Source organism: Hemicordylus capensis, chromosome 6, assembly GCF_027244095.1.
Source record: "Hemicordylus capensis ecotype Gifberg chromosome 6, rHemCap1.1.pri, whole genome shotgun sequence".
NCBI lineage: Eukaryota > Metazoa > Chordata > Lepidosauria > Squamata > Cordylidae > Hemicordylus > Hemicordylus capensis.
Window position 1 is genome coordinate 146,809,621 of NC_069662.1, and position 27,231 is coordinate 146,836,851.

General features: G+C 45.2%; 2 protein-coding genes across 9 annotated transcripts in view; one reads left to right on the top strand and one right to left on the bottom strand.

Moving 5' to 3' along the window:
- Positions 1-20,285, top strand: part of CCDC7 (coiled-coil domain containing 7) — a 457,188-nt gene extending 436,903 nt beyond the window's left edge. For 6 of the 7 annotated variants that reach the window (XM_053259060.1, XM_053259062.1, XM_053259065.1 and 3 more), the window contains 6 exons: positions 8,238-8,345; positions 10,262-10,381; positions 11,221-11,319; positions 17,180-17,266; positions 17,671-17,744; positions 20,104-20,285. In XM_053259060.1, coding sequence (XP_053115035.1) covers positions 8,238-8,345; positions 10,262-10,381; positions 11,221-11,319; positions 17,180-17,266; positions 17,671-17,744; positions 20,104-20,196 — 581 coding nt within the window. In that variant the 3' untranslated portion in view covers positions 20,197-20,285. Of the gene's footprint in view, positions 1-8,237; positions 8,346-10,261; positions 10,382-11,220; positions 11,320-17,175; positions 17,267-17,670; positions 17,745-20,103 lie in introns of all 7 variants that reach the window. The other variant, XR_008309433.1, reaches the window with a different exon arrangement.
- A 2,889-nt stretch (positions 20,286-23,174) lies between these two features.
- ITGB1 (integrin subunit beta 1) overlaps positions 23,175-27,231 on the bottom strand; it is a 69,503-nt gene continuing 65,446 nt past the window's right edge. For both annotated transcript variants that reach the window (XM_053261197.1, XM_053261196.1), the window contains one exon: positions 23,175-24,341. In XM_053261197.1, coding sequence (XP_053117172.1) covers positions 24,276-24,341 — 66 coding nt within the window. In that variant the 3' untranslated portion in view covers positions 23,175-24,275. The remainder of the gene's footprint in view (positions 24,342-27,231) is intronic.

The window sequence follows — 27,231 nt, forward strand, 5'->3', positions numbered from 1 at the left end:
CCAGCCATTCCTCATATGCACACTGGCCTTGCACACAGGTGGCAGAACTGCCACTGAACTGGGCTGCCACCATGGTCAGCAATAATTAATCATGTGCCCCTTTGTTCTTCTCCCTTTAATTCCCCCCCCCTTTTTTTGTTTGGATGCTGCACAAAGATGGACCTCAATGTGCTAATTTTTGGAGAGCAGTTGCAAGCCTCTGATAAAACCAGTTAAAGGGTAGAACAAGATATCCGCTGGGACACCCCCCACTGGGGGATGGAACTCTCCCAGAACCCCTGCCCAGCCATGCCAACGGGACTATACCACCCCCACAAGGCAAGGACCCCACACAGGGAGCCCAAAGCACCATACATGGGCAAATCATGGATGTGATGACTCCCTGTCCCCAAAGGGCTCCCAATCCAAAAGGAAAATTGGTGGATACCAACAGTGGCCATTGGAGGGATGCTGAGCAGTGGTTGGCTATGGACAGTTGACTTCCCTTTGCCAAAAATGTGAGAGGCACCACTTCAAAAGGTGCCCCTTTGCTCAGGCAGCAGGGGCTGTGGTTGTGGATCTTGTGGAAACATGCTGGGGTGCTGCCAGCCTACTGCACCAGTGGACCTGGTGCGTTGCCCCTTCCCCTCACAAATGCTTGCTGCTACATGGGGGGTGTCTGTCGCTTTCATCAGACAGGAGCCACCTGGTGGCAGGCTGCCCGAGGCTCGAGGCCACTGCGCTCTCTGTGCAGGGTGCAATGGCTTCTTCTGAAGTCTGCTCTTGCCATGGGACTCTATGGTGCCCTGGCAGGGGAGCAGTATCCACATGGGGTTTTCAGCTGGCGACAGCCACACAACTGACTAATCCCAGTTAGTACATTGCTCTGGCCCAGTAACCTGAATTAGGACTGAGGTTTCCAAGTGAAGTTAGCGGACTTTGGCTAGCCTGGATGTGGGAGCTTGTCCCCCATCTACATGACCAGATAACCCAGGTTAGCCTGCCACTAACCTGGGTTAGTGTCATCATGTGTTGAGGCTCACTATGTTGAAAATAAAGTGCAAATATGTAATACTCATTAGAAGTAGCCTTAGTATGTTGTATCTTAAAGGAGATATTATACCAGCAGGACGAGAGCAGGATAATTTTTGACATTCAACTTGATCAGTAGTGGGTAATCAATGGGCAGAAACGGGTTTCCACATGTGGCCTTTTAGCTCCATGTGCACGAGGGACTGTGCACAAGGAAAATCCACTGCACACTGCTTCTAGAATTATGTGTGCATACAGTGTTTCTTCCAGTTAACAAATTCACAGGCAAAGGAGGCTCAGCATTCTACTGCCTCCATCCTTAGTCCACATACTCCCATTGCCTGTACAAATGATCAGGTTTATCAGAACGAAAAGTATTGATCACTTGTGCTCTTTGATAGAGAAAGATGTACACCAGGAGTGTACTTGCACATGTGATTCTTTGGATTGGGGCAGCTATATCAGATATATTCATTCATTCATTCATTCTATTTCTTCAAAAAATGGCTCAGGGCAGATTACACAGAGAAATAACAAACAAATAAGATGAATCCCTGGCCCCAAAGGGCTCACAATCTAAAAAGAAACATAAGATAGACACCAGCAACAGTCACTGGAGGTACTGTGCTAGGGGTGGATAGCGTGGATCTGGATAGTGATCCGTTGCATTCATAACATTGGGTTCTGCGCCTGCGCAGTAACCTCACGGACCGACTAGCTCCTCACTCCACCCTCAACTGCCATGCACGAGGCCGTGCTTCCCTTATCTCCGGCAGTTGGGGCGTGTCTCTTTCAGTTTCTGTTTGACCGCCGTTGCGTCAACACCTTGGACTGTTAGCTCCTCGGATAGTTAGTTATTGAAAACAGAATTTGGATTGTATCTGGACAATGAATATTGGATCTTGACTATTGGACTGTATTTTGGACTGTGCACGGATTAACCTTGAAGAAAGAAAGCAAAAACACGATTGTTCCCGCTGCGGGAATGGCTGAGGCCACAGCGGCCAGGGACAAACCTAAAACGACTTTTAAGCGCTGCTCAGAGTGCAAAGCGAAGCTGCCCTCCACGGACACACATGATTCCTGCTTATTGTGCCTAGGGGAGCAGCACAACCCCGTGGCTTGCCGGATTTGCTCATCCTTTTCAAAACAGACTTTGAAAAACTGAGTGCTGAGGTTGCGGGCGGCACTTTACGATGATGCGTTACGCCCACCAACGCCGAGACCCTCAACCTCGGTGTCGACCGCCACTTCGATGCCGACCACGATACCGACACCGATGCCGAGCTCGAGTGCTCCTGCAGTGGACTCTGCCATCAGGCAGTCGAAAGCCACTGGAACAAAGGAGTTCAAACAGCCGGAAGACGTGGGAAAGAAGCACCACCGGCATAAGCGGCATAAACGAAAATTGTTGACAGAGGATGAACAGGAGGCTTCACCCCCTCGAAAAAGGACCAAGAAGACTCGGGTCCATAGCCGCACTCCATCACCGTTGCCGCTCCAGTCCGATTGTGAGGGCTGGGACTCCACGGAATCAACAACTTCGACACCATGGGTTTCGGTATCGGGAGAGAGCCCGAGTTTACCAAGGTCGACGAGCGGTGGTGACAGCTCCATCACATCAGCCGGGTGCAGCATCGTTTTTGATGTCGACGCAGGACTCGATGTCGGGGGCGCAAGGACTACTAATGTTGATGTCGGGCTCGATGTCGACGGCCAGCTCGGTGTCGAGACTGCGCTCTGTCGAGGCGAATTTGAACACGGCTTCGATAACGGTGTCGACGGAACAGAGTGAGTCGATGCCGTGCTCGGTAGAGAGAACTGTTGAGGCGTCGTGCTCGGTGTCGATGGAAACCCCAGCACAGAGACTCCATTTACAATGTCTGGGAGCGATGGAACTCACCCCAGCGCATACCCCACTGGTCTCGCCTGCCATGACTCCGAGACAGGGGTACAGGACAGAGGACTACCTGGATTTTGGAGAAGATGCTGCAGAGAGAGGGATAACAGAGGGTGCGAAGGCAAAGACTGACTTGCTGGCTCTCTTGGACTCGGCAGATACCACACCAACTGAGTCAACGTTTCATGGCTTCTCGGGTGTGTCAGGTACCAGGCTACTGTCGGTACCGAATACGCCGACTGTCCTCCCAGTATCTAGAACCCCGTCGATGACGCCGCAGCGTCTACCTCTACATTTACCTACTCTACTGCGACCAGTGCAACGGGTTTCAGCGGCTACGAGTCCAATGCAAGCCCAGGTGCCAACAATGATGGACAGAGCGACATTGACTGGGCCATCCACGTTGTTTGTACGCCCTCCTCCTGCTACCTGTCTTGCCCACCCGGCCACCTCGCAATCTAGCCACATGTGTGGGTTCACTCACTCTCAGCCAGTGGTTTATCCGGCAGACTATGCTGAATATAAGATCTGGAAAGCACAGCAGCAATCAGCTGAGTTGCCGCCCAGGAATGCACCGGCAAATGCCCCGTCAGTAAGGCAGCGACTGAGGGTGCCCTCCACACCTATTACAGTGCCAGATTCCGGAGATGCGGATTCCTTGGATACGACGGGGTCGGATGAGGGTGACCCATCGATCCCGGAGGAGCCACTTGAACCGGATCTTCCGTCTGATGTGCCCCCACACACTTCGGTGTCGCCCAATGAAGAGTTGAAGGCATACCATATCCAAATTCGGGAAATGGCAGAAGCCTTGGGGTTAGAATTGAAACAACCGGAGTTGGACTTAAAAGACCCTGTATACAATATGATGGCGCGGGCTAAAGTAACACACCCAGTTTCGCTGCCCATGCTTCCGGCAATAACAAAGGCAGCGAAAACGGCCTGGGATGTTTTGCAGACGTCTACAGCCACTTCCCGCAAACTGGAGGGATTGTATCGCATCCAAGATGATGACAGTGGCTACCTCATGAAACACCTGGTGCCAAATTCACTAGTGATAGAATGCGCTTCTTTGAAAGGCGGAGAGCGTCATTCAACGCCCAGTGATAAGGAGGGCAGGAAGCTGGATGTCCTCGGAAGAAAAGTCTACGCGACATCTAGTTTGGCAATTAAAATTGCAAATTATTCAGCATGTTTGGCCCGTTATGGGCACCATATTTGGGATATGCTATTCCAGGACTCGGCGACAATGTCGCCGGAGGAATTCCAAGAGAATTTTAGAAGGACGTATGAACAATCAACAGTGATAACAAGACATTTACTAAGTACATTCAAGCATGCTGCAGAGACGGAATCTCAAGCAATGACCACTGCCATAACTCTACGTCGCCATGCGTGGTTGCGCTCGACAAATTTACAACAGGATATGTGCGAAAGGGTCAAATATCTGCCTTTCGACGGCAAGGGACTCTTTGCTGAAACTACAGATTCGACAATGCAGTCTTGGAAGCAGTCGAAATTCACTGCAAAAACATTTATGGCGGCTGTGGGCGGACAGACATCTAAGGGCCGCGCCTTCGGGCGGCAGCAAGGCCGGTCAGCCTACAGACAGGATAAGAGGGAGTACAGAAGGCAGTATAAGCCTTACCAGAGAAATAGGCCCTATGCCCAGCGCCAGAGAGGGCAAAAACAGGGAAAAGACCAGCAAAAGCAGTCTCTTTGATGGAACGGTCCATCCAGCTCAGGCACCAACAACACCACCGAAACCAACATCACCACAAGACAGAGAACCCAAGGCCCACGACATCGGTCTTGTGCAGGTCAGCAATTCCATCAAGCTGGCCAGCCACGCTCAAGCGTGGCAACGTATAACATCAGACCAGTGGGTCTTGAAGATCATAAGGTCTGGCTACGCGATTGAGTTCAGAGCTTTGCCACCCTTTCAGGGTAAAACGTATACCAGACCAACCCAGGTGCTGATGGAGGAAGTGCAGGTGTTATTGGAGAAGCAAGCAATTGTGCCAGTGAGGTGGATGGACAGAATGCGGGAGTCTTACTCCCGGTATTTTCAAATCCCCAAAAAGGATGGAGGGATCAGAGCCATTATGGACCTAAGGAAACTGAATGTATATGTAGACACGCGGAAGTTCAGAATGATAACACTGCAGAGCATTTTACACCTTCTGGTGCAGGAGGAGTGGGCTGTCACCCTGGACCTGAAGGACGCCTACTTTCATATAGGCATTCGTGAAGAACATCGCAAGTACCTGCTGTTCACTGTAGGAAGTACAGCGTACCAGTATGTGGTGTTGCCATTTGGCCTGTCCACGGAGCCACGGGTATTCACCAAGGTGATGGCGGCTGTGGTGGCTTACTTAAGAACCACTGGGATAGTGATATACCCGTATTTAGACGATTGGCTGATGGTCAGCGACCACAGAGAACAGTTACTTTCGCAAGTCCAATTTGTACTAGATCTGTTGAAGGACTTGGGGATCACGGTAAACTTGAAGAAATCGAGGTTGGACCCCCGAAGGCGGCTCGATTATATAGGTGCGATTTTGGACATGCAGGAGAAACGAGCTTATCTGCCGGAGTCCAGGTACCAGCAGATCAAAGAACTTATACGCCTGTTTCTAAAACAACCAGAGCAAAGGGCAGTGTCGGTGCAGAGACTTCTGGGACTTATGGCCTCATGCAACACGACAGTTCACAATACTCGACTGCTTATGCGCACGCTGCAAAGATGGTATCTAAAATGCTTCCGCCCAAACCAGGACAGTCAGCACAAATGGCTAACGCTCCCCGGTGTGGTGCTGGAGTCCTTGCGTTGGTGGACAATCCCGGACAATTTACTGTCAGGGGTGCCTTATTGGCCACTCACTCCTACATGCAGTGTGACAACGGATGCCTCTCTGCAGGGTTGGGGAGCACATTGTCTGGACCATCAGATACAGGGACAGTGGTCGAATCAGCAGAGGCGACGGCACATAAACTACCTAGAACTCCTTGCTGTGTTTTTGGCGCTGAAGGCTTTTCAGCCACTTCTGCAGGGGAAGGTTGTGCAGATTCATCTGGACAACACCACGGCAATGGCATACCTAAACAAACAAGGAGGTCCAGTCTCTCGGTCGCTCTGCACACTGAGTCAAGACATCTGGGACTGGTGCATAGCGAGAGACATAGTGTTGTTGGCAATACACATCAAAGGAGTGGACAATATACAAGCAGATGGTCTCAGCAGGTCGCTACTGCTCAATCAGAAACACGAATGGGAGATGGATATGACCTATCTAACGGCCCTCTTCGACGAATGGGGGTGGCCAACGATAGATCTGTTTGCGACAGCTGCAAACACAAAGTGTCCAATGTATTGCTCTCGTGCAGGTGTGGGCATGAAGTCTCAGTGGGACGCATTTCAATACAGGTGGACCCGAAGTCTGTTTTACCTGTTCCCACCGCACCCATTGATATCAAAGGTGGTGGCGCAGATGCTCAGGGACGCCATGATGGGCATCTTGATAACGCCATGGTGGCCCAGACAACAATGGTTCTCAACAGTGCTACGTATGTTGAGAGGGGTGTACCACAGATTTCCCGACGTACCAGATTTATTGACTCAGGACACTGGAGCGGTGCAACACCCTCAAGTAGAGTCTCTACGACTAACAGCGTGGCGCATAGGCTACTGAAAAGAATACTACTAAATAATAGGAAAAAGTCAACGCGCCTCAATTATGATCGTAAGTGGCGACGTTTTACGCAATATGCTAAAGAGCATGGTTTTTCCCCGAGAAAGGCAACTGTTACACAGATATTGTTGTATATGACAACTCTAAAGATGGCGGGGATGGCTAATACTTCCCTGAAGGTACACTTGTCGGCGATCTCGTCAGAGCATAGGGGATGGGACCAGGCTACGGTATTTTCCCGTCCGGAGTGTAAAAAATTCCTCAAGGGATTGAATAATTTGTTCCCACCAATACGACGCCCACAACAACAGTGGGATTTAACTTTGGTGCTAAGGGCAATGACTCAGGAGCCATTTGAGCCCATGGCCGCGGCGTCCTTAAGTCTGCAAACGCTTAAAACAGCCTTTTTGATAGCGATCACCACAGCACGGAGGGTGAGCGAACTGGCTGCTCTGCGGATGGACCGGCTGTACATGCAAATTTATCCACATAAAGTCACTCTACGTTTGGATCTGAGATTTCGACCCAAGGTGACAACGGATTTCCACATCAATGCTGATATAATTCTGCCAACGTTTTTCCAAAACCCCGAGTCTAGTATAGAAAGGGATATGCATACTCTGGATGTGCGTAGAGCACTCCTGTATTACCTGGATGCAACAAAACGTTTGAGACGCACTAAAAAGCTGTTTGTCCTTTATAAGGGGACATCTAGAGGGAAGCCAGTTTCACGACAGAGAATGGCTCAGTGGATTGTGCAAGCGATTAGAGCTGCTTATACTGCTCAAGGGAAGAACCCGCCAGGGTCGGTTACCCGCACATGCAACAAGGGCCTACGCGTCCTCAGCAGCTGATCTGGCAGGGGTTCCGATGAAGGACATCTGTAGAACTGTGACCTGGACGTCAAGCCAACCCTTCATAAGACACTATGCCTTGGACCTTAGGCAATTGAAGGAAGGAGAGTTTGGGCGAGGCGTTCTGAAAAGGGTCCTGCCATGACTGCTACCTGCCACCAGGGTTAGAGCTGGCTAATCACCCAATGTTATGAATGCAACGGATCACTATCCAGATAAACAGGTTGCTTACCTGTAACTGATGATCTGGAAGAGATCCGTTGTATTCGTAAGACCCGCCCGGACCTCCCCACGACGTATGGACAGGACAAGATCAATTAGGAACGTCAAATAGACATCTGACGGTTTACCAGAAACTGAAAGAGACACGCCCCAACTGCCGGAGATAAGGGAAGCACGGCCTCGTGCATGGCAGTTGAGGGCGGAGCGAGGAGCTAGCTAGTCGGTCCGTGAGGTCACTGCGCAGGCGCAGAACCCAATGTTATGAATACAACGGATCTCTTCCAGATCATCAGTTACAGGTAAGCAACCTGTTTATATATATGTAACAGATAATCCTACACTATATATTTTGACATACAAAACAATGCAATCTATCCAATCAATCAATCAATAAGCAATGACACAATAATCACAATTAGTACATTCTTATATTCAGTGTTCACCAGATTAAGAACAGCTTGTTTGATACCTTGTAGGCTTTGTCTTTTATTGGTTGCAATCTGTCAGTTCTTATGCTTTGAATTTAATAAGCTGTTTGCTGTGTCTAAAACTTTGTAGAGATGGAAAAAGAACTAGCATTCAAAAGGCAACTACAGCAATTCCCATTGATAAAAACATCTTTGCCAGGAGTGCCTAGTGCTAAGTCATTTGAATCAAAAGTTCCTGGTAAGTATAGAATTGGTATACTCGGGATGGGTTGAGGAATGAGTGAGAGAGAGGGTCTGATTCAGACAGTGAATGGGAGAGTAGTAAGAGTGTTTGACAAGAGAGAGAATGAGGTTCAGGAGGACAGAATAACCTTTCAGTAAACAAAGTCACATCAATCTATTTTTGAAGTAGCATATCCATGTGTAAATATCTCCAGGCCTAAATGTGTAGATGAAAAGGTAGGACTGAATGTCAGCTAATAGCAGAGTCCCATTACACTTGTAGAAAAATGACCCTCTGCTAGAGGTGTGCAGGGAACCGGCTGGTCCAGTTTGGCTCGAGTGCAAACCAGATCCGGAACAGACCGGGAGCCCCTTGACACACACACACACACCCGTTTCAGTCCAGGGGGATTTGTGAGCTTTTAAAAATCATTTAACTTAAAAAAAAACTTACCCCCTGCGGGGGTGTGTGTGTTTTTCACATAGGCAGCAGGTGTGTGTGTGTCTGTGGAGGTTCTCCCTCTCCCCACTGGCCTCCCATCCATCCCAAACTGGCCCATATTGCCATTCTTTGACCCATACGGGCCTTTCTCCCCTCACCCCCAGTGTGGGACATGCCAGGCCATGCAGAGGCCCATTGCGCAGGTGCGGCAGCTTCCAAAATGGCCACCACAGTGGTGGGGGAAAGGGTCAAACGGGCTGAAGAACAGCCGAACGGGGCTGTTTTTGGATGGATGGGAGGCTGGCAGGGGAACCTCCGCAGACCCCCCGCCACTGCCTCAGAGAATCCCCTGGAGGGAGTAAGGTTGTTTTTTTTGTTGTTGTTGTTTAAAAAATTTTTAATTCCAAATCCCCTAAACAAGCTGGCGGGGGGTGGGGTGGGTCCGGGGTTGGACCAAGCAGGGGGTGTTTCAGTTTGACCCCCAACTGTCGACCTGAACCAGTTCAACATCGAACACGTTCGATGTTGAACCTGTTTGCACATCCCTACCCCCTGATTCCCTGCATGTTGTTCAGGGTGAGGATTGTGCATGGACCCATGGAAGATATGGGGGAATTGCGTTGACTGAGTGAAAAATGAAGTGACAGAAGAGATGACTCTCAGATGGTCATTGCTGTGTTGCAAGTCTTTGGCCTTTGCATCATTATCCCAAGATCCTTCCACTCATCAGTTTCCACACAATCTAATCTCTCTTCCACCATGGTGTGTTTACAGGCTAAGCTGTCCTTTTGGTGGTGGGGGGAACTGGGCTCAGAGATAATGTTTTCTCAAATGAATCCCCCCTTTACTGTAAATACTAGGGCTGTGTGATTGTGTTGATCTGACAGGTATGTCAGGCCCAATGTGCTCTCTGTCTGGCATTACTGGAATGAGTTCAGACACAACAGCAGGGAGACCTGACAGTCAGCACTTCCAGCTGAGCTCCCTGCTGTTGTGTCTGAACTCCTGCAGTGTCCTAACATTCCTGTTGGATCCAAGTTAAATGGCCCACACAGCTCCTCTCAGTTAAGAGACACTGGGCTGACCATGTCAAAAATTAAATGGCCAGAACAGTGCCTCTCAACATAGCACCCAAGCACATGGAACAGCATCCAAACTAGTTAGTCATAAGTAAGTACTATCGAAATCATTGTGACAAATTAGTTGTTACTAAAGCAAGTCCCATTCATTTCAAGTAGACTTAGTCATGTGACTAACTTTGATTGGATATTGCCCATGGTCAGCCTGATTTTAGTCCCTCACTACCAAAGGTGGGAGTGATCAGCCAAGGAATCAGTGCTGTCAAAACTGAACTTGCCAACCATGTGTAAAGGCCTATGCGCACTGATCAATCTAGTCAACACAGATCTCCCACAGGCACCTTCAATGGTGAGTATTTTCAAGTTTAAAAATGTATTCGTTGAATTAAGTCAACCATTGTTTTATTTCAGTGGACAGTGTGTTGCAAGAAATAATTACTTATAACAGGAATATGCTTCCAGGCCATAAGGCAAATCTGCAACATGCAGTAATGATTGCACAGAATCAGTTACAACAAGCTAATATTTTGGGTAAGTCATGGGTTAATGGTTTGTTTGCATTGGATCCATTGTTACATTTCTAGGAACCCTGTAGATATTTATAATTCTAATAATTTGATTTAAAATCAAAATTGGTCAGCGTTGTACACTATTTTGACAGCCAAATAGTTTGAGTGGTCACTTGTTTCTGTTGCCTTTGCAGAGTGTCTTGAAATTTCAGTTTACCCAAAATGCTGCAGCCAGTATTTTAACTGGTGCCGGGTTTGGGGAGCATGTCAGTCCTATTTTGTAGCAGCTGTGCTGGCTTCCTGTCTGCTTCTGTGCCCAGTACCAAAATGCTGTTTTGATCCTGAAGCTATCTGGTCTTAAAGAGATAAAGGTTTTAAATATAATTATCAGTTTAGGACCAGATACTTTAATGTAGTTTGAGGCTTTAAATATTAACCAGATCTAACCTGCTAACCCCTGCTAACTTGGCAAAGAGGCACCTTTTAATGTGGTGATTCTCTTTATTTAGCAGGGGGAGAGTAACTGGCCCTATCCACCCCCAGCACAGTACCTCCAGTGACTGTTGCTGGTGTCTATCTTATGTTTCTTTTTAGATTGTGAGCCCTTTGTTGACAGGGTTCCATCTTATTTGTTTGTTATTTCTCTGTGTAATCTGCCCTGAGCCATTTTTGGAAGGGCGGTATAGAAATCGAATAAATAATAATAAAATAATAATAACTAGTGGGCAGATACCCAGCATTTTCTCATTTTAAAAAGTTATCTTTTTAAACATGTAGTTAAGTTTATTTTCTGTTAGCATTTTTGGAACATAGCTGTGTAATTACTTTGCTAAAAGATTTTGTGTGTGTTTTGATTTGCAGCTGCTGAAAAGGAAATGGATATGTCAATAGTTGGTTCCCAACCATCAATGCACGGCATAACTAGGTTTCATGAATACAGTACGCAACCTAAAAAAACAGGTAATCCATGAGGTTGAATGGATGATGAACATATTCCTAAAGTTTGTCTTAAGGGTATCTGATTTACAGTATGGGCGGCTTTGGACGTCGTGTAAAACCTTTGCTAACACCCCTCATCCCCAGGAGCGTGTGCTCCCCACTTCTATTCCCAAGCGAGTCACTACATTGTTGCTATGTTAGGAAAAGCCGAGATTGGTTGCAGTGTCCAAACCCACCAATCTTGGCTTCCTTTGATCTACTTGCTTCGGAGAAACCCAATCTCTGAAACTCACTTCAACCCTCAGGGTGAGGTTAGAAGAAGCTGAGATGGGCTGCAACATCCTAACCCACCAATCTCAGCTCTTCCAAATCTAAAAAGGAAGTAGTTGCTTACATAGGGATGGGAGGATGGAGCATGCATTCATGAAGGGCTGAAGGATGTCACCTGGACCTCAGTGTGAACAGAGGTTCTACATGACATCTGAAGCTGTCATATACAGTAGACCCAGAGAGTTAAAGGAAGCATTTATTCTAGGAACATAGATGGTGCCATAGAGGATATATATTTCTTTACCAGAGTATAAATAAAATACTTTACTGGAATTAGAGAAAAGATTTGGTACTTCAATAGAACTGGGATCTGGGTCAGATTTTGTCACCAAAAAGGCTTAAAGGCAACTTCTAACTCTTGCTGCGCCACTATATATTAGTAGCACAACCTGTGCAAATGTTTAGATTTGGGGTGTCTATAAAGTTCCAGGCCGCAAGCATAGCCTACCTCCGTTCTCCAAACCTTTAGCAAAACATAGCAGTTCCTTAAATAAACAAAGTACATTATATTGACCAATAGCCTGACTTGGTGTAAGGCAGTTTTCTATGTGGTCTTTTCGGACAATACTATTTTAATATTTAAAATACTTTTAAAATAATTTACCTGTAAGCATAGGGGCTGATAATCAGTTAATTAACTGCTAATTTATTGTTAAGCTTCATTACTTCATTGATGCCAGCAGAATAAAAATCCAGCCTGATGAACTTCTGTGATAGCGTAGCTGCTATAAAGGAATGTGAGGTTTCAGTCGGTACAAAGAATGTGTGTGTGTGTGTGTGTGTGTGTGTGTGTGTGTGTGTGTGTGTGTGTGTGTAAGAAGGAAGGAAGGAAGCATACCAATGTATTTATTAATTACATTTTCATACTGACCTATCCAAAGGCTCTGAGTGGTGCACAACAAGACAAAAAATTGGATCTGGAAATAAATTGTCAGCCAGTGCAGCAGTTCCAGGCAGCTGCATTCTGCAACAACTGAAGTTTCCAAATATTTTTCAAGGGCAGCTCCATGTAGAGTGGATTGCAGTAATCCAGCTGCAACGTGACTAAGGCATAGGTAACCATGGCCAGATCTGCCTTCTCGAGAAAGGGATGCAATAGGCACACTAATTGAAATTGTGCAAAGGTACCCCTGGCCACCACTTCCACCTGAACATCCAAAAGCATTTAACCTCATTTTGCTAGGCCACATCTAGCCCATCACTGCCTCCAGCCCCTGGTTCAGTACATCCACTGCTTCACTAGGATCTGATGTCAGGTAAAGGTAGAGCTGAGTGTCATCTGCAAATTGATGACACTTCAGTCCAAACCTCCTGATGGCCTCTCCCAGTGATTTAATGTAGATGTTAAACAGCATGGGGGACAATACTGAGCCTTGCCAGACCCCAATGGCCACAAGAAAGGACCAGAACCACTCCAGTGCACCACCCCAAATCCCTATACTTGAGAGGTGATCCAGAAGGATACCATGGTCGATGTTATTGAATGCCACTGAGAGGTCCAGCAGAACCAACAGAGACGCGCTCCCCCATCTAGTTCCTGACATAGGTCATCCACTAGGTCAACCAAGGCAGTTTCAGTGCCAATCCAAGATCCTTTGCGGCTGCACGTACACTTACACCAAATGCCCTATCATCTTGCTTAAAAAGGGAAGATTTGAAACAGGCCGATTGTTATCAAAGTTGGTCAAATCAAGCGAGAGCTTCTTAATAGTGGTCTTACCACCGCCTGCTTGAGACCCAATGGCATTTTGCTTTCCCTTAGTGATTTGTTAATAATTGGCTCCGACCACCTACTAGGGATGTGCACAAACCTGTTCAGAGGCCATTTTATGGGCCTCTGAACAGGTTCAAACACTGGGTGAGGGGTCTTGCTTTAAGGGCAGTGGAGGGTGCACTTACCCCTCCCCCCACTTTCCCCCTGCCTGCGCTCGATTTTGGTAAAAGCCTTAGGGGAGGCAGTGTACCTCCCTGCCGTCCCTTCCTCCTCTTCGGCCGGAAGTATCGGGTGTGTGTACTTCTGGCCAAAGAGGAGGAAGGGGAAGCAGGGAGGTACACTAGGGATGTGCACGAAACTGGCTGGCCTGGTTCGGTTCGAGTCTGGACCGGACTTGAACCTGACCGGACCAGTTCGGTTCGGCACCCCCTTGAACCTCCCCCTACCCCGAGGTTCAGTCTGGGGTTGTGGTTCACAAACATTTTTTTACATTTTTTTTTAACCTTCTCCCCTTCGGGGAAGGTCCTTGAGGCAGCAGGGGGGTCTACAGGGGTTCCCCCTCCCCTCACCAGCCTCCGTTATCACCCCCTCCGGCCAGTTCGGCTGGTTCTTCATGCCAGGTCTCTCAGAGGCCATTTGTGCATGCGCGGCAGCATCCAAAATGGCCACCACGTCAAACTACGGAGGCCGGAATGGGCTGAAGAACTGGCTGAACCGGCTGGAGGGGGTGATAACAGAGGCCGGCGGGGGGAGGGGTAACCTTTACAAATCTTCCTCCAGCGTTGCTCTAGTCGTCATCCAAGTTGTCTCATTGCCCTAAGCTCTGAGGAGAACCAAGGAGCAGAACGTCTTCACCAAGCCAGAGAAGGCATTTAGGAGCAACCATGTGAATAGCCTGGGCTGTCTCCACATTCCAGAGATCCAGCAGGGCCTCAACAGAGTCACCAGTTCTGGACACTGGAAACTCCCGAAGGGCTGTCTGGAAACTGAGTGGATCCATAAGCCTTCAGGGGTGGACCATTCCAATTGGTCCATCATCCTTGCAGATGTTGGTCGAAGCCGTCAAATTAAACCCCACCAGATGATGATCTATCGATGACAAAGGAGTTATAATAAACTCCCCCACCTGCAGATCATTCAGTTCCTGGTTTGCAAAAACCAGGTTCAGCGTATGTCCTGCTATGTGAGTAGAACCCAATATTAGTTGAGATGGGCCCATGGTTGTCACGTCAACTATGAAGTCCTGAGCTGCTCCTACCGGGGGTGGGGGTGGGGCTCAGCGTGGACATTGAAATCCCCCAAGACAATAAGCCTAGGGGAACTCAGCACCATCTCCAAGACCACCCCTGCCAGCTCAGGCAGAGAGACTGAGGTGCAGCGGGGTGGTCAGTACACCAATAGAATTCCTATCTTATCTCGTAAGCCATACTCAAGGACAAACACTCGAAATTCTGATATTGCCTAACCGGGCATCTGGAGAGGAGAATGGACTCACGATAAATGACCACTTCTCCTCCCCGACCCTCATGGCCGGGCTGATGTAGGATCATGAAACCCACTCTACCAAGCTTGCCCAACCAGGTCAGCATGCTCACCCACAATTAAATTATGGATAAGAGGTGTTTTTGCATTTACTGACCGGTCATTCAACAGCAGAACCCTAATCCTTGAGGGAATGTTCCCAGAACTCCCTGGAGCTGCTGGATTGGGAGAAGAGCCAGAAAAAGGACTAGGCCTCAGTTGCCTAGACCATTACCCCCTGTAACAGCCTGCCCAACTCCCACTGCCATGTCTACCTCTGCCTGCCACCCAAGTAATGGCTGCCCCCAGACTACCCCCAGTTCCCCGCTTTCCCAGGCACATGCTAAATACCTCATGTGGACAGAAGTTTTTTTTTTTTTTTAAGAGTTTAGTTAATAGTACAAGGACGGTGCTCACAGCAAAAGAAACCTACTCCAAGTCCAACCAAAAGCAAAGTCTCCTTCATCCCCCGGTCCACTGGGAAGTGGGTTCCTACATACATCACGATGTGCTGCTTGGTGGGCCGGGCTGCTTGGAGAGGCATGCTGTTATCGCCGTCCTCCTTGCAGACCCCAGGTGTTCCCCAGCAATTCTGCTCCTCTTCAGCTCCTGTGCCCCAGGCTAAGAGCCCTTTGGCTCTAGCTCTTTGACAAGGCACCTCCCTTAATTATTACCTGCAAAATGTGTGTGGCGGGTGGTGTGTGTGTGTGCATTTTACTCACTGCAGCTCCCAGGTGACAACAGACAGACAAGCTCAGCTTTCTTCCCAGCAACTTTGACAAGGTGCCTCCCTTAAGAAGGAAGTGTATACTTTCTTCTTGGCAAATACAACACCCCCATTCTGTATAATGCCTGAACAAGGCTCATGACAATAAAGCAGAATGAATACAAACCTTAAAACACAGATAAATACAAATCAAACTCTCCATACAAAAATATAGCATTCAAATAAAGCCAGTAGGTTATGCAAAGCAAGGGCTCAGTCACAAGCAAGCAGCCTGGAAACTAATAGCACATGAGGCTTATCTTTTTCTTTTCTTTTTTAATTTTTACATTTATATCCCACTCTTCCTCCAAGGAGCCCAGAGTGGTGTACTACATACTTGAGTTTCTCCTCACAACAATCCTGTGAAGTAGGCTAGGCTGAGAGAGAAGTGACTGGCTCAGAGTCACCCAGCTAGTATCATGGCTGAATGAGGATTTGAACTCAAGTCTCCCCGGTCCTAGTCCAGCACTCTAACCTTGCAATGTAGTGTGCAGGGTAAGGAAAAGGAAGCGGCTTTCACTTCTGATCCTTCCTTGCAAAAGCCCCTTATTTATTATTATTTCTTGTTTACACAGTCATACAGGTGTTATTGACTGGTTTGTTTTATCCAGACATCGAGTCCTTCCCAAGGACCTGGGATGGCTGAATTTTATTGTCAATGTTGTTGTTATAGATATCATCGCAGAATATAGGCTGTTCCCAGTAAAGCTGCTTTTTGTAATTGGCTGATGGTGATTTCTGTGGCCCCTATGGTGTTGAGGTGCTCTTCAAGGTCTTTTGGGACTGCATCCAGGGCGCCAGTTACCACTGGGATTATTTTGGTCTTTTTCTGCCACAGCCTTTCAATCTCAATTTGTAGATCTTTGTATTTTGTGATTTTTTCCATTTCTTTTTCTTCTATTCTGCTATCCCCTGGTATTGCTATGTCGATTATTTTCACTTGTTTTTCTTTCTTCTTGACTACAGTGATGATGATGATGATGATGATGATGATGATGATGATGATTGCCATTATTAAAAATGGCACAACCTGTTTTGGAGAGGAGAGATCAATTATTGTATTTTCATTAAATATCCATGACACATTTCTCCCTCCCTCAATGGGCTGTCAAATAATAACATGTTCTATTTTGTTACTCCCATAACAACAAAACACAAATTATATGGGATCTTGGTTAACCTACTCTCTACTCTGGCCTGTTGGGTTCTTTTTTCATGCTGCCTTAGAGGTACATATCTGCCAGCACAATTAGATTATAAAATACTGGACTAGGTAAATGAGGATTTTTCTGTTTTAGATTCAGTAGAAATGGCAGATTGTATTTTTCTTTAATACTTCTGAACTACGCTGTACATTCATGCATACAAAATCTTCCTTATCCTTGATTCACCAAGTAATGTAAAGATTTGTGAATTTTAATCTGTTCTGTGGAAACAGTGTATAACTATTTTTGATCAGCTATGGTGGAAATTCCCAATTCCAAAGTAACATTCTGTTTTGAGTAAAACATAGTATGTGCTCAGTTTATCTTTATATATTTCCTATACAGTATGGGAAGGAAACCAGTTGCCCCAAAGAGACTATATGCATAAACTGAATCTATTAAGGAAAAAGTTCATGGGGCCAGAGATTAAAGGTATTTTTTTCCTTTTATAAGGGTTCTATTACACTTGTGCATGGCCCCAAATGATGGCCTCACCCAGTCTGACATGGCACCATTGGGAGGGGCCATGTCTCCCTCTCCTGTTGGATTAGATTGGGTTGGGTGGGAGATCTGAAGGCTCTGTTGGACCCTTCCAGCCAGACCCTTCCCCCTTATTGCAACCTCTCCTCCACCACCTCCCCTCTCTCCACCCCCACCCTCCACTTACCAAATCCTCATCCTAGAACAGAGAATGCAGCTTCTGACTGGATGGGTTGCAATGAGTGATCTTTGTTCCAGAGGGAGCATGCAAGGAGCTGCCTTGCTTTCTACACCTTGCACTGTATGTAAAGGTAACATTTTGCCCCAGTATACCAAGTAATGGATTTTGTGTTTAGGATTATGGGCAGGTCCTCCAGCACCCACTCAGGGACCAAGAACTCCGTGGGGAACCATCCCTGGTCAGAGAATGGTAAGTAATTAGGGATTAACACAAAATGCTGATTTCTGTATCTGCCATTTCTGCTTTTAAAAAAAATATCTCCCTTTTCTACCCCATTATGGGGTACCCAGAGCAGCTAGCAATCATAGTGTTAAAAATAGTTGCTTACAATACTGCACAAAGAAGTGTTGCCAGTCTAGAGAGCTGCTGGCACTGCTGCAAGGCTCTGCAGAACTCATCCATGCAGCTGTGGAGGCGGGCTGCTCTGTTCCTACTAAGCATTGCCCAGTTGTAGTTGTGATGCTAGTTCCATTGGGAATAATGGAAGCTGCATCGCAACTCAGTAAAAAACAACACAATATTACATGAAACCATAGCAGACACAGTTCCAGGAGTGAGATAGCATTTTTAACTCACTAAGACATTAAAGGCATATTAAGAAAAAAAGAAACACATTCAGCAGGCAGTAGAACATCGGGCTTGACTGATGAGAGTTCCAACAGGCTATGTCTTACTATAGAAATGCCCTTTCACACATTACTGCCAACTGCACCTCCAAAAATGGTGGGACACCACTTAACCATAAGGGCCAACCAGGAACATTAAGTGGTTGGCCTCTGACCTAACCCAACCTGGCACCATTGAGAGGGGCCATGACTGCCTCTCCTGTTGGATTAGATTGGGTTAGATGGGAGATCTAACAGCTCTGTTGGGCCCTTCTAGCCAGACCCTCCTTCCTCATTGCCACTTCTCCACCACCACCGTAAAGGTCCTTCAGGTACCTAAGCTGCTTCAGACCTCAAAGGTAATGACCAACACTTTGAGTTGTGACTGGAAATGGATTGATGGCTAGTGTAGCCGATACAATAGTGGGAGTATCTGGCACTAGTAAGTATTCCAGCAGCATTCTGCCTAGTTGCAATTTCATCCAGTCTAGATGTAACTAAGGCAGATGTGATTATGGCTGGCCTATGGAGAGTCACCTCTCCAGGAACAACCTCCAGCCATCACTACAGCTTGTGCATCCAAGATCAGGCAGGGTCCAGGAGGATCCTCAAACTGCAAGCCTTCCTGCAGAAGGAAGACTGCTCCACCCTCAAACAGTGCTTTTTTCTTAATAATGGAGTTAAGCAATGTAATCCTACTATCTAAATTGGCTTCCTTGTACGTTCAACTCTTTGGTTCTTGTCTTGCCCTTGGGAGCAACTGAGAGCAAGTCTGCTCCTCCTATTTCACAGCCTTTGAGATACCTGAAGATGGCTACCATCTCCCCTCTGTTCCATGCTAAACATCCCAGCTCCTTGACCTGTTCCTCATTGGGCTTGGTTTCCAGACCCCTCGTCAGTTTTGTTGTCATCCTTTGAATCCATTCCAACTTATCAATTTCCTTCTGAAAATGCAAATTCCAGATTTGGACTATTGCAAGTGAGGTCAGCACAGAATAGAGTAGAATTATTACTTCTCATTATTAGGGCACTATGTCTCTCTTAACAAAGTCCAATATTACATTGGCTTTTTTCTAAGCAGCTGTGTCAGACTGCTGGCTCATGTTGCTTGTGGTCCACTAAGACACCTAAATCCTTTTCACATGTACTGCTGCTAAGCCAAGTCTCCTTCATCCTATACTTGCGCAACTGCTCTTTGATTATTAAATGCAAAACTTTAATTTATTTATGTTGAACTTCATCTTGTTGGATTTGGCCCCATGTATAAGCTGTCAAGATTGTTTTGAATCTCGATTCTGTCTTCTAAGGTGTTAGCTACCCCACCCCTATGGTTGATATTTTGTGTTTACTTGAGAATAACATTCAAACCAGTGTTGAAGTAGCTTTATTGGTTTCAGCAGGACACATCAAGAATCCAGTGTAAGTACTGATGCCTTACAGTTTGCTGCATGTGTAGACAGGCAGTCAAGAGTGGGTGTATGAAACACTCGCGCAGAATCTTAAATCATACTAGTAGCTTTGTTCTTCATATAAAATAAACTATTATCTAGCCCCATCTGGTGGCCATGCAGTATTCCAACCAAATGACCATCCTGCACTATTGCTCAGACACTGCAGCTTACTGAAAGATAATGCAGCTGAGGGGCAAATAAATGTTGGCCACCTTTCTATAATTAGCTGTGAACCTGATCAGGTTAGGTGATCAGCAGAATGCCCAAGAATGGGTTTCATTTTTCACACCCCACCCCTAGATTTCTATTAGTTCATTATGGCTAGAACAGTCTCTGACTTTTGGAACTGTTCAGATTAGTTATAATTACCTTGTTAGTAGTTCAGCCAACTCACATCTGCAGCAGAAAATCTTTTCACATAGTAATCTAAAATGTGTGTTAATTGGAGTCACTATATTGCAATTACACAGAACAAGTGTCTTTTTTTTTAAGGGGTCAATCGCTATTTCTGGGAAAGGATGCAGTCCCTACGCATCAAAACGTCAAGGGTTTCCAGTCACAAGGCAGCCATTGAGACACAACTGACCTTAGACTTTTTATGGATCAACCGAGTGCTACAACCATCTTACAAATGTCATCTTTGATGATCTATGAAAATAAAAAATCACAACCTATGTTATTGAGTCTGTTCTGAGAGCTGCAGAAAGTTAATTGCACTGGAATGGCAGTTAGAATACATGAACCTGAATCACCAAAGTTCAAATAGTAATAATTTTAATGGATTAAATAGAGCACAGCTACATGTGTTTCTAACTAAACTTCTATATGATTTATTCTCCAAGATGGGCCATGCGTGGGGACGTGGTAGAAAGAAGGCGATTGGCTGACAGAAGTTGCAAGCAGAAGCACCTGATTGGGCAGTGGGGATTCCATAAGCAGATAGGGAGGAGAAACCTGTGAGAGCAGAAGCACCATGTTGATTGGGCAGTGGGGATTCCATATGCAGATAAGGAGGAGGTGGCTGTGATGGTTAAGGTCAGTTGGAATGCAACTGTTACTGGTCGGAAAAAGTTCTTGATTGTAGAGGAGAGGAATCTTCTATTATATTAATTCGCCTGGGTGTGCTTTGGAATGTGCGTCCCAGAGCCCAGCTGATTGGATGGGTTGCAGACGTGCCTGATTGGCTAAGGCGCACCCAGAAGGATTGGTTGCCACAGCGGTGGCCTGGCTATGGAGTCCAGAGGTGGTGGTCCTGGCCCGGCCACGGAGGCAAGGCCTGGGCGGGGGCAGAAGTGGCAGTGGGGAGGAGAGGTGGCTGGCCCAGAAGCAGAGACTGGGGCAGAAGGTGGGGGGAGAGGTATCCATCACCATCCCCAAAGAGCGCACAGATGCTCTGTGCGGGGTCGGCTAGTACATTTTTGTTTCCAATATGGTACCATCAGTATGTTATGTGATTTTTGTTCCTTAATAATTATCACAGACACCTAACCTGGTGTTACATAACACTAATTAATAAGATAGAGTAGTGCTGTATTCATGCTAAGCAAAGTGGTGGGCCCTGGGGTAGATGGTGACACTGCCCTGCTCCCTGCCCCTCAACTTACTGGGTGGTAGTAGGAAGCACTCGCTCTTGCCCTTTCCACCCCCCAACAGTGAGAGGGGGACAACTCATCACTAAAGGATTTGGTAACAGTGGCAGCAGCAGCTTTTTTTCTAATGCAGGAAGAAGGGGAACAGTCACCACTACTTCCAAGTACTTCAGCAACAACTTCTCCCTCTCCCAGCATCTAAAGGACTTGCTCTCAAAGGCACCTGCGTCCTTGCAGGAGCCTTTGGGAGCAAGCCTATTGGCCAGGGCAAAGGAGGAGCTGTTTGCAGCAGTCTGCAACAAAAGAGTCATATAGTAGCTCCTCTTCCCACTCTCCTCATAGTCTCCCAGGCCCCACAATGGCACAAGCCTAGGAAATGCTCCCACAGGCCAACGGGTGTGCCCAGTGCCACAACTCTGGCAGTGGAGTTGTGGCACTGCAAAGGGGTTAGCTAGGTTTAGGCCCTCAGACCCAAGTCCAGCTTGGTCCATGTATGATACCAGCCCTACGCTTCACTGTTCCTTACAAGAATTAAAATGTCACCTGCATACCACACATGGCCTGCACTGAGGCATGTATGTAAAACCCTATCCGTTGCAGAACAGGGCAGTTCTGCTTTAACTCAAAGTTGTGTGGACACAGTTGTGAGATGCAAGGCCCATTGAAAATAATGGGCATTGTGTCACATAAAAATTAGGATGTTAGGGACAATGGTTGTAATTGAACCTTCTGACGTGCTTGTTTTCAAGGTGCAGTGAATGTTTTGTATGAACAAGCTTTCGGTTGCAAGAGCCCCCAATGACGATGATACAGTCCAAAAATAGATCATCACCTTAGCAAGAACTAGACCTAAGTATTGCTGAGTCCAATGCAAAATACTTCCTATTAAGTATGCCTAGCACTGTAGCACTAAAATTTCAAGACTGCTTCTGAACACACACTAATTTCTTTTGTATCTATTTAATAATATTGTGCTAGAGCCTCTAAGACCATACTTAGTATGAAGATAATTATTTGTAGTAATCTATTTCCACTTCCTCCCAGGCATTTGATTTTTTGAAGCATTCCAAATTTCTGGAATGATAGTGGGGTGGGGGCACATACACTTTATGGGAGTCCACCATGAATTCCAGATGATCACGTCATGTCCACCTCATACGTCACACTTCTTCCAACCCCTTATTCCTTGTCTAGCATGAGGGAAATGAGGATTGCACCTGGACTATCATATCTTACGCCATGGAGAAAGCACCACCTTAAATCAGACTCCAAGACTCTGTGCTACTCCAGGGAGTCTCAACTTTTCATTGGACCAGCCCCTATCAGAATGACTCACCTCTGATTGGAGGGAAATACTCTCCCCGCTCCAGATGCTCTTCCTGAAGGGCTGTTTTAAAATTGTCTGTTTTTACCTTCATGTTGTCAGTGGTTTTTCCATCGTTCTATGTTGAAACTGGACTTGAATGATCTTTATTCGTAATATATCTGGTAGGCTAGTAGAGACAGTTTAACTGTTTTATTTCTGATTCCGGCTTCCTATTCTGTCCCAACCCAATTCCTTGTTCCTCTAGTTTAACAAACAAACTTTTATAAAGAAAATCTAATTCCAAGTGTGGGTTTTTGGGAGTTCTGGGAATGCACATTCTCTCGTGCTTGTCTGCTGGTCACGCTACTTACGCATGAGTAATGTGATTCAAGGGACAAGCCTAGCCCAGATTCTGCTCTGTGGAGACAGAGAGCATCAAGACGAGGGCTAGGATACCCCAAGATTCCCTAATGAGGGGATGGTGGCAGCTTAAGTTTAAGTAAAATGGACTGGCTTAGGACTGACCCGAGGGGAAGTCTAGCTCTGGAACCCCAGGTCATTCCTGATGGATAGAATAACTAGTTCTTAGTTTTTCCTAATATTTTAAAACATTCCTCAGGCTGCCTTCAAGGTATTAAAATGTTGGATGTAGAAAGAAAAAGCAGGTCTGGTGTTTTAAATATTTTTATTTAATAAATAACTTCCATAATAGCACTGTAAAAAGTGAACATTTGTTAAAATAAAAGGCACTTAAAATAAGAATGTAGCTAGCATAGAACAGATGACAGAATGTACATGGCACAAAACAATGATATCTTCTGACCAACAGTCATGTTACACGACAATTATGCAATCTTAGCTACACGGTAAAGACAAAATTTCAACCAAGACTGCAAGAAAAAAAATCAAGTTGTTTTGACACAACAAACTTACACAAAATGAAAGTAAATACACTAAAGAAGAAGGTGACAAAGCACCAGGCTTTAAACCAAGCAAAAACGTTTTTTTTAAAAATCCCACTAATGAATTAAGGCCCTAATGCAGTTAAAAAATGTCTTGGCAGAAGACTTTTAAGTACCAAAGCCAGGACTTTAAATTTACAAAGAAGAGTTCCTAGGTTACTGGTGCAGCCAACAGCATTATGAAGAAAATGGCACAATAATAAAGCTATTGTTTTGGATCTATTTTTTTCTTCCTATTTTCTTACACATAGCCTTTGACAGTTTAAAATGCATACATACATATTAAATTGTCTCTTACAACATGATTTCCATCTTATTAAAACTTACTGTACCCAATAAGGTAAATTCCATTATACAGAAGAAGAAAAATTAAGTTTACAAGGAATTATTTGGCTTGCATTTTAAAGGTGCAAACCAAGCCCTGATGTGTCTATAAAGCTAAAACTGATCTTATTTTAAAATACTTAATGGCTACGCTAAGCCCCTCATACTGATTGCTTTAGCCATTTCACTCCAGTCACAGGAGGGAAAAGGTCAAAAAGGCACCACGTGACCTTGGTTGAGTGGGCTATGCAGTCTCAAGTTTTCTGTCAGTCCCCTGGCACTGATTATTTGCAAACACAGAGAGAAAAACCCTTCACACACAAAATAAAAACATACTGTACATTTTCAGAATCTGCATAGGAAACAAACCTATATGTAATGTAATGAATTAGTAAATTCATTGCAGTATTGCCCTAAAGCTAGGTTACGGTGACTACAAAATTGCTATGTTGCATACAGTGTTGTGAAGTTACAAAGCAGTTTTCATTTCCCCTCATATTTGGGATTGACCACAGTTGTCACTGCACTCTTGTATATAGGATTTTCACCCTAAGAAAGTGGGGGGAGAGAAAGATGTGTTAATATTTAGTATCAAAGATTACTGGAATAGCTTTTTTATTTGTAAACTTTTCACACACAATCAAACCAATCCAGAGCTCCATGTGCATGTTGGAACTGCCCACTCCTGCAAAGGATCACTGGATTGAAGCAAGCAACTATATACACATTTTAAAGTGAGCTAAAGGTCTCTAGCAACTTCAGCTTGTATTAAACGCCATGCATATTATAACATTATTATTTTATAATATGCAAAAGGGTTATGTGAATTGCAAATATTTGCTTGGCAGCTGAATCTCTTACATGTCAGCACTTTCATCTGCTATATTAGAGAGAGGTATACAATAAAGTTTGCACCAGTTTTAGGAATAGGCCTCTGTTTTCCATCCCTTATGTGGCTCTCTCCCACCCCCACCCACATATGCACAAGGGACTGTATGAGGCAATGTTTTGTTTCACATTGACAACTAAAGCAGGATCCTCACAGACCTACTGCAATTCATTTCTCACAAGGCCTTAAGAAAGAGCAGGGCCAACCTGAAGTCCTGCTAATCTCATGTATAGAGATCTGTGGCTATCATATTCCAAATGTGACTGGCACACGAGAATCACTACTGGGATCTTCATATATATAGCTTATTCTACCAGACACAAGATTAGTTAAAGTATGAACACAGCCATCCCCATCCTTAGTTATTCAAGTGCAGAGCTGGCAAATGTCAAAGCGAATAAAATTGAGAGTTTATGGCTCAGACACAAGCCCTATATGAGCAAGCTGTATAACAAAAGCAGACAAGTCAGAAGTGCTGTAAAAATCAAGCTCCGAAGCTATATAGATATGCAATTCAAAATCAAACAACACTAATAGCCCAATTCACAGAGTCACAGCATAACATAGTGATAATCAATGCAAAGCTTAGCTGACTTCTGGAGGTACACGCTAGGATTGTGTGTAAAAATTAAGTATTGCTGTGTAGGCAATACTTAAAATTCAGTTAAAAAAATTAAGTACTGCTGAGACCAGAAAGTCCATCCTCCCCACATTACATCCAATACCTGAGATACCGCTGGTATTGTATTGTACATACAATATCTCATGTCAAAAGCATGCAAGTCTTGTACGCATACATACATAGCTTGGAATGTCTAGTTTGCTTGTGGCAAAGACATTTCCTAAGGGGCACTAATAATGCATTAACTAGACAGCTTTAATTGTGGCAAACAACATTGTTAAACAGAAAAAAAGGATACACACTGTAGGTCCCCCCCAATACATTGTTTTATTTCTCATGAAGATAGAGACAATTCCGATATCTGTTTTGCTTCTTATTTCCATGTTTGAAATTGAAAGAAAGGCAGTACCAAATTCATGGCTGAGATGCTATTTTAAGGACCCCTGCTACCTGCAATATTCAAACAGAACATTCTGTTCCTTGGTGATGGTAGAACAGAAATAATGCAGATCATGTCTGGCAGGCCTTTTCGCAAACTGAAAATCGACAGGAGGAAGGAAAGACTACCATAGGAAAATTGGGAAGGACTGCGGAGCATTCCAAAACAAACAAAAGGTGCTGTTATGTATTTACCTCTGCTGGTGATACTTGAAGGGTGACAATAATTGCAGAAGTGGAAGTTGGAGAACAAAATCAACAGAGCCCAAGGATGACTTCATATTACAAGTGCAAAAAGTGACAGTGAACAGAACCTGTGTTTGCTCTTTTGCACTTCTAAGGTGATGTGCTAATAGAGAACCTGCACATCACCTTCTCTCTTCCATAGGGAAATGTATGATCCTACTGCAGGAATAGATTATGCAGAGCTGGTTCCAGTTCCCTGGAAGATGATGATGATTTATTTTTTAAAAAAATCTACGTTCTGTATTCTTACCACACGAAACCTCTCTCTTCTGCAATCAACTAAAACTCGGCAAGGTAGTTTGACCTCAGAGGATTCCATAGACAAAACACATATTTGCCCTAAACCAGCAGAATATACAAGGGTTATGTATTCTTCTTTTAATGAGTTACCAGCCATATTACCATCATGATCTGTTTCCTGACTAGTGTTAGTAAATGATAAAACCCTTTCATTGCCAAAGCAGGAGTCACAGACATCCTATGAGAATGTTCATCATGCCATCTGGATACAGAAATAGGACTGTCACTGTTAAAATTCTACTGTTATCTGATGATAATTATGCCTCTATAGTCTGACTGGGCATAGTCAAATTCGTAGGTTTATTATGGACTGATGTCAGTACTATGCTCAATACAATATGTAGATTATCCCTAGACAATTAAGAAAATGCATATTGACACACTTTTGTAGACACTATAAAAGCCAATGAACACTCTTAGAATGCAAGGCAGACTTCTGGATGATTCTCCTGCTGCACTGAATGTGGAATCTTTGTACACTATCCAATAAAATTAGCTTAATTTGTCTATAGTAAAAACTATTTGTGTAGCTTAATTATCACTCTTCAAAACCAGCATCCTCTTTAACCAGTAACAAATTGATGAATATGGCTGGGAACAGCAAAGAAACAGACATGAACGAGTTTACTGATCATCTTTCTTTGCAAATAAACCACGATTGCAATCTATATGTGGATAGCTGGCAAAGTGGTAAGTATAGAGGCAATCCTAGGAACTTGGTTTCTTACCTAATTCAGTACGCAGTGGAGCAGAATCCTTACTTTATAGTCTGAATACATTATTTATTTATGATTTAGGATATTTGTATGTGCCCAAAACTCACATCCCAATAAACAAACAAACAAAACAAAACTAAGGTGGAGGATCATAAGTTATGGACCACTAGCCGTGTAGAAAAAGAAGCACTGAATTTGGGGTGTGGCTAGAAATCCAGAGCGGGGAGT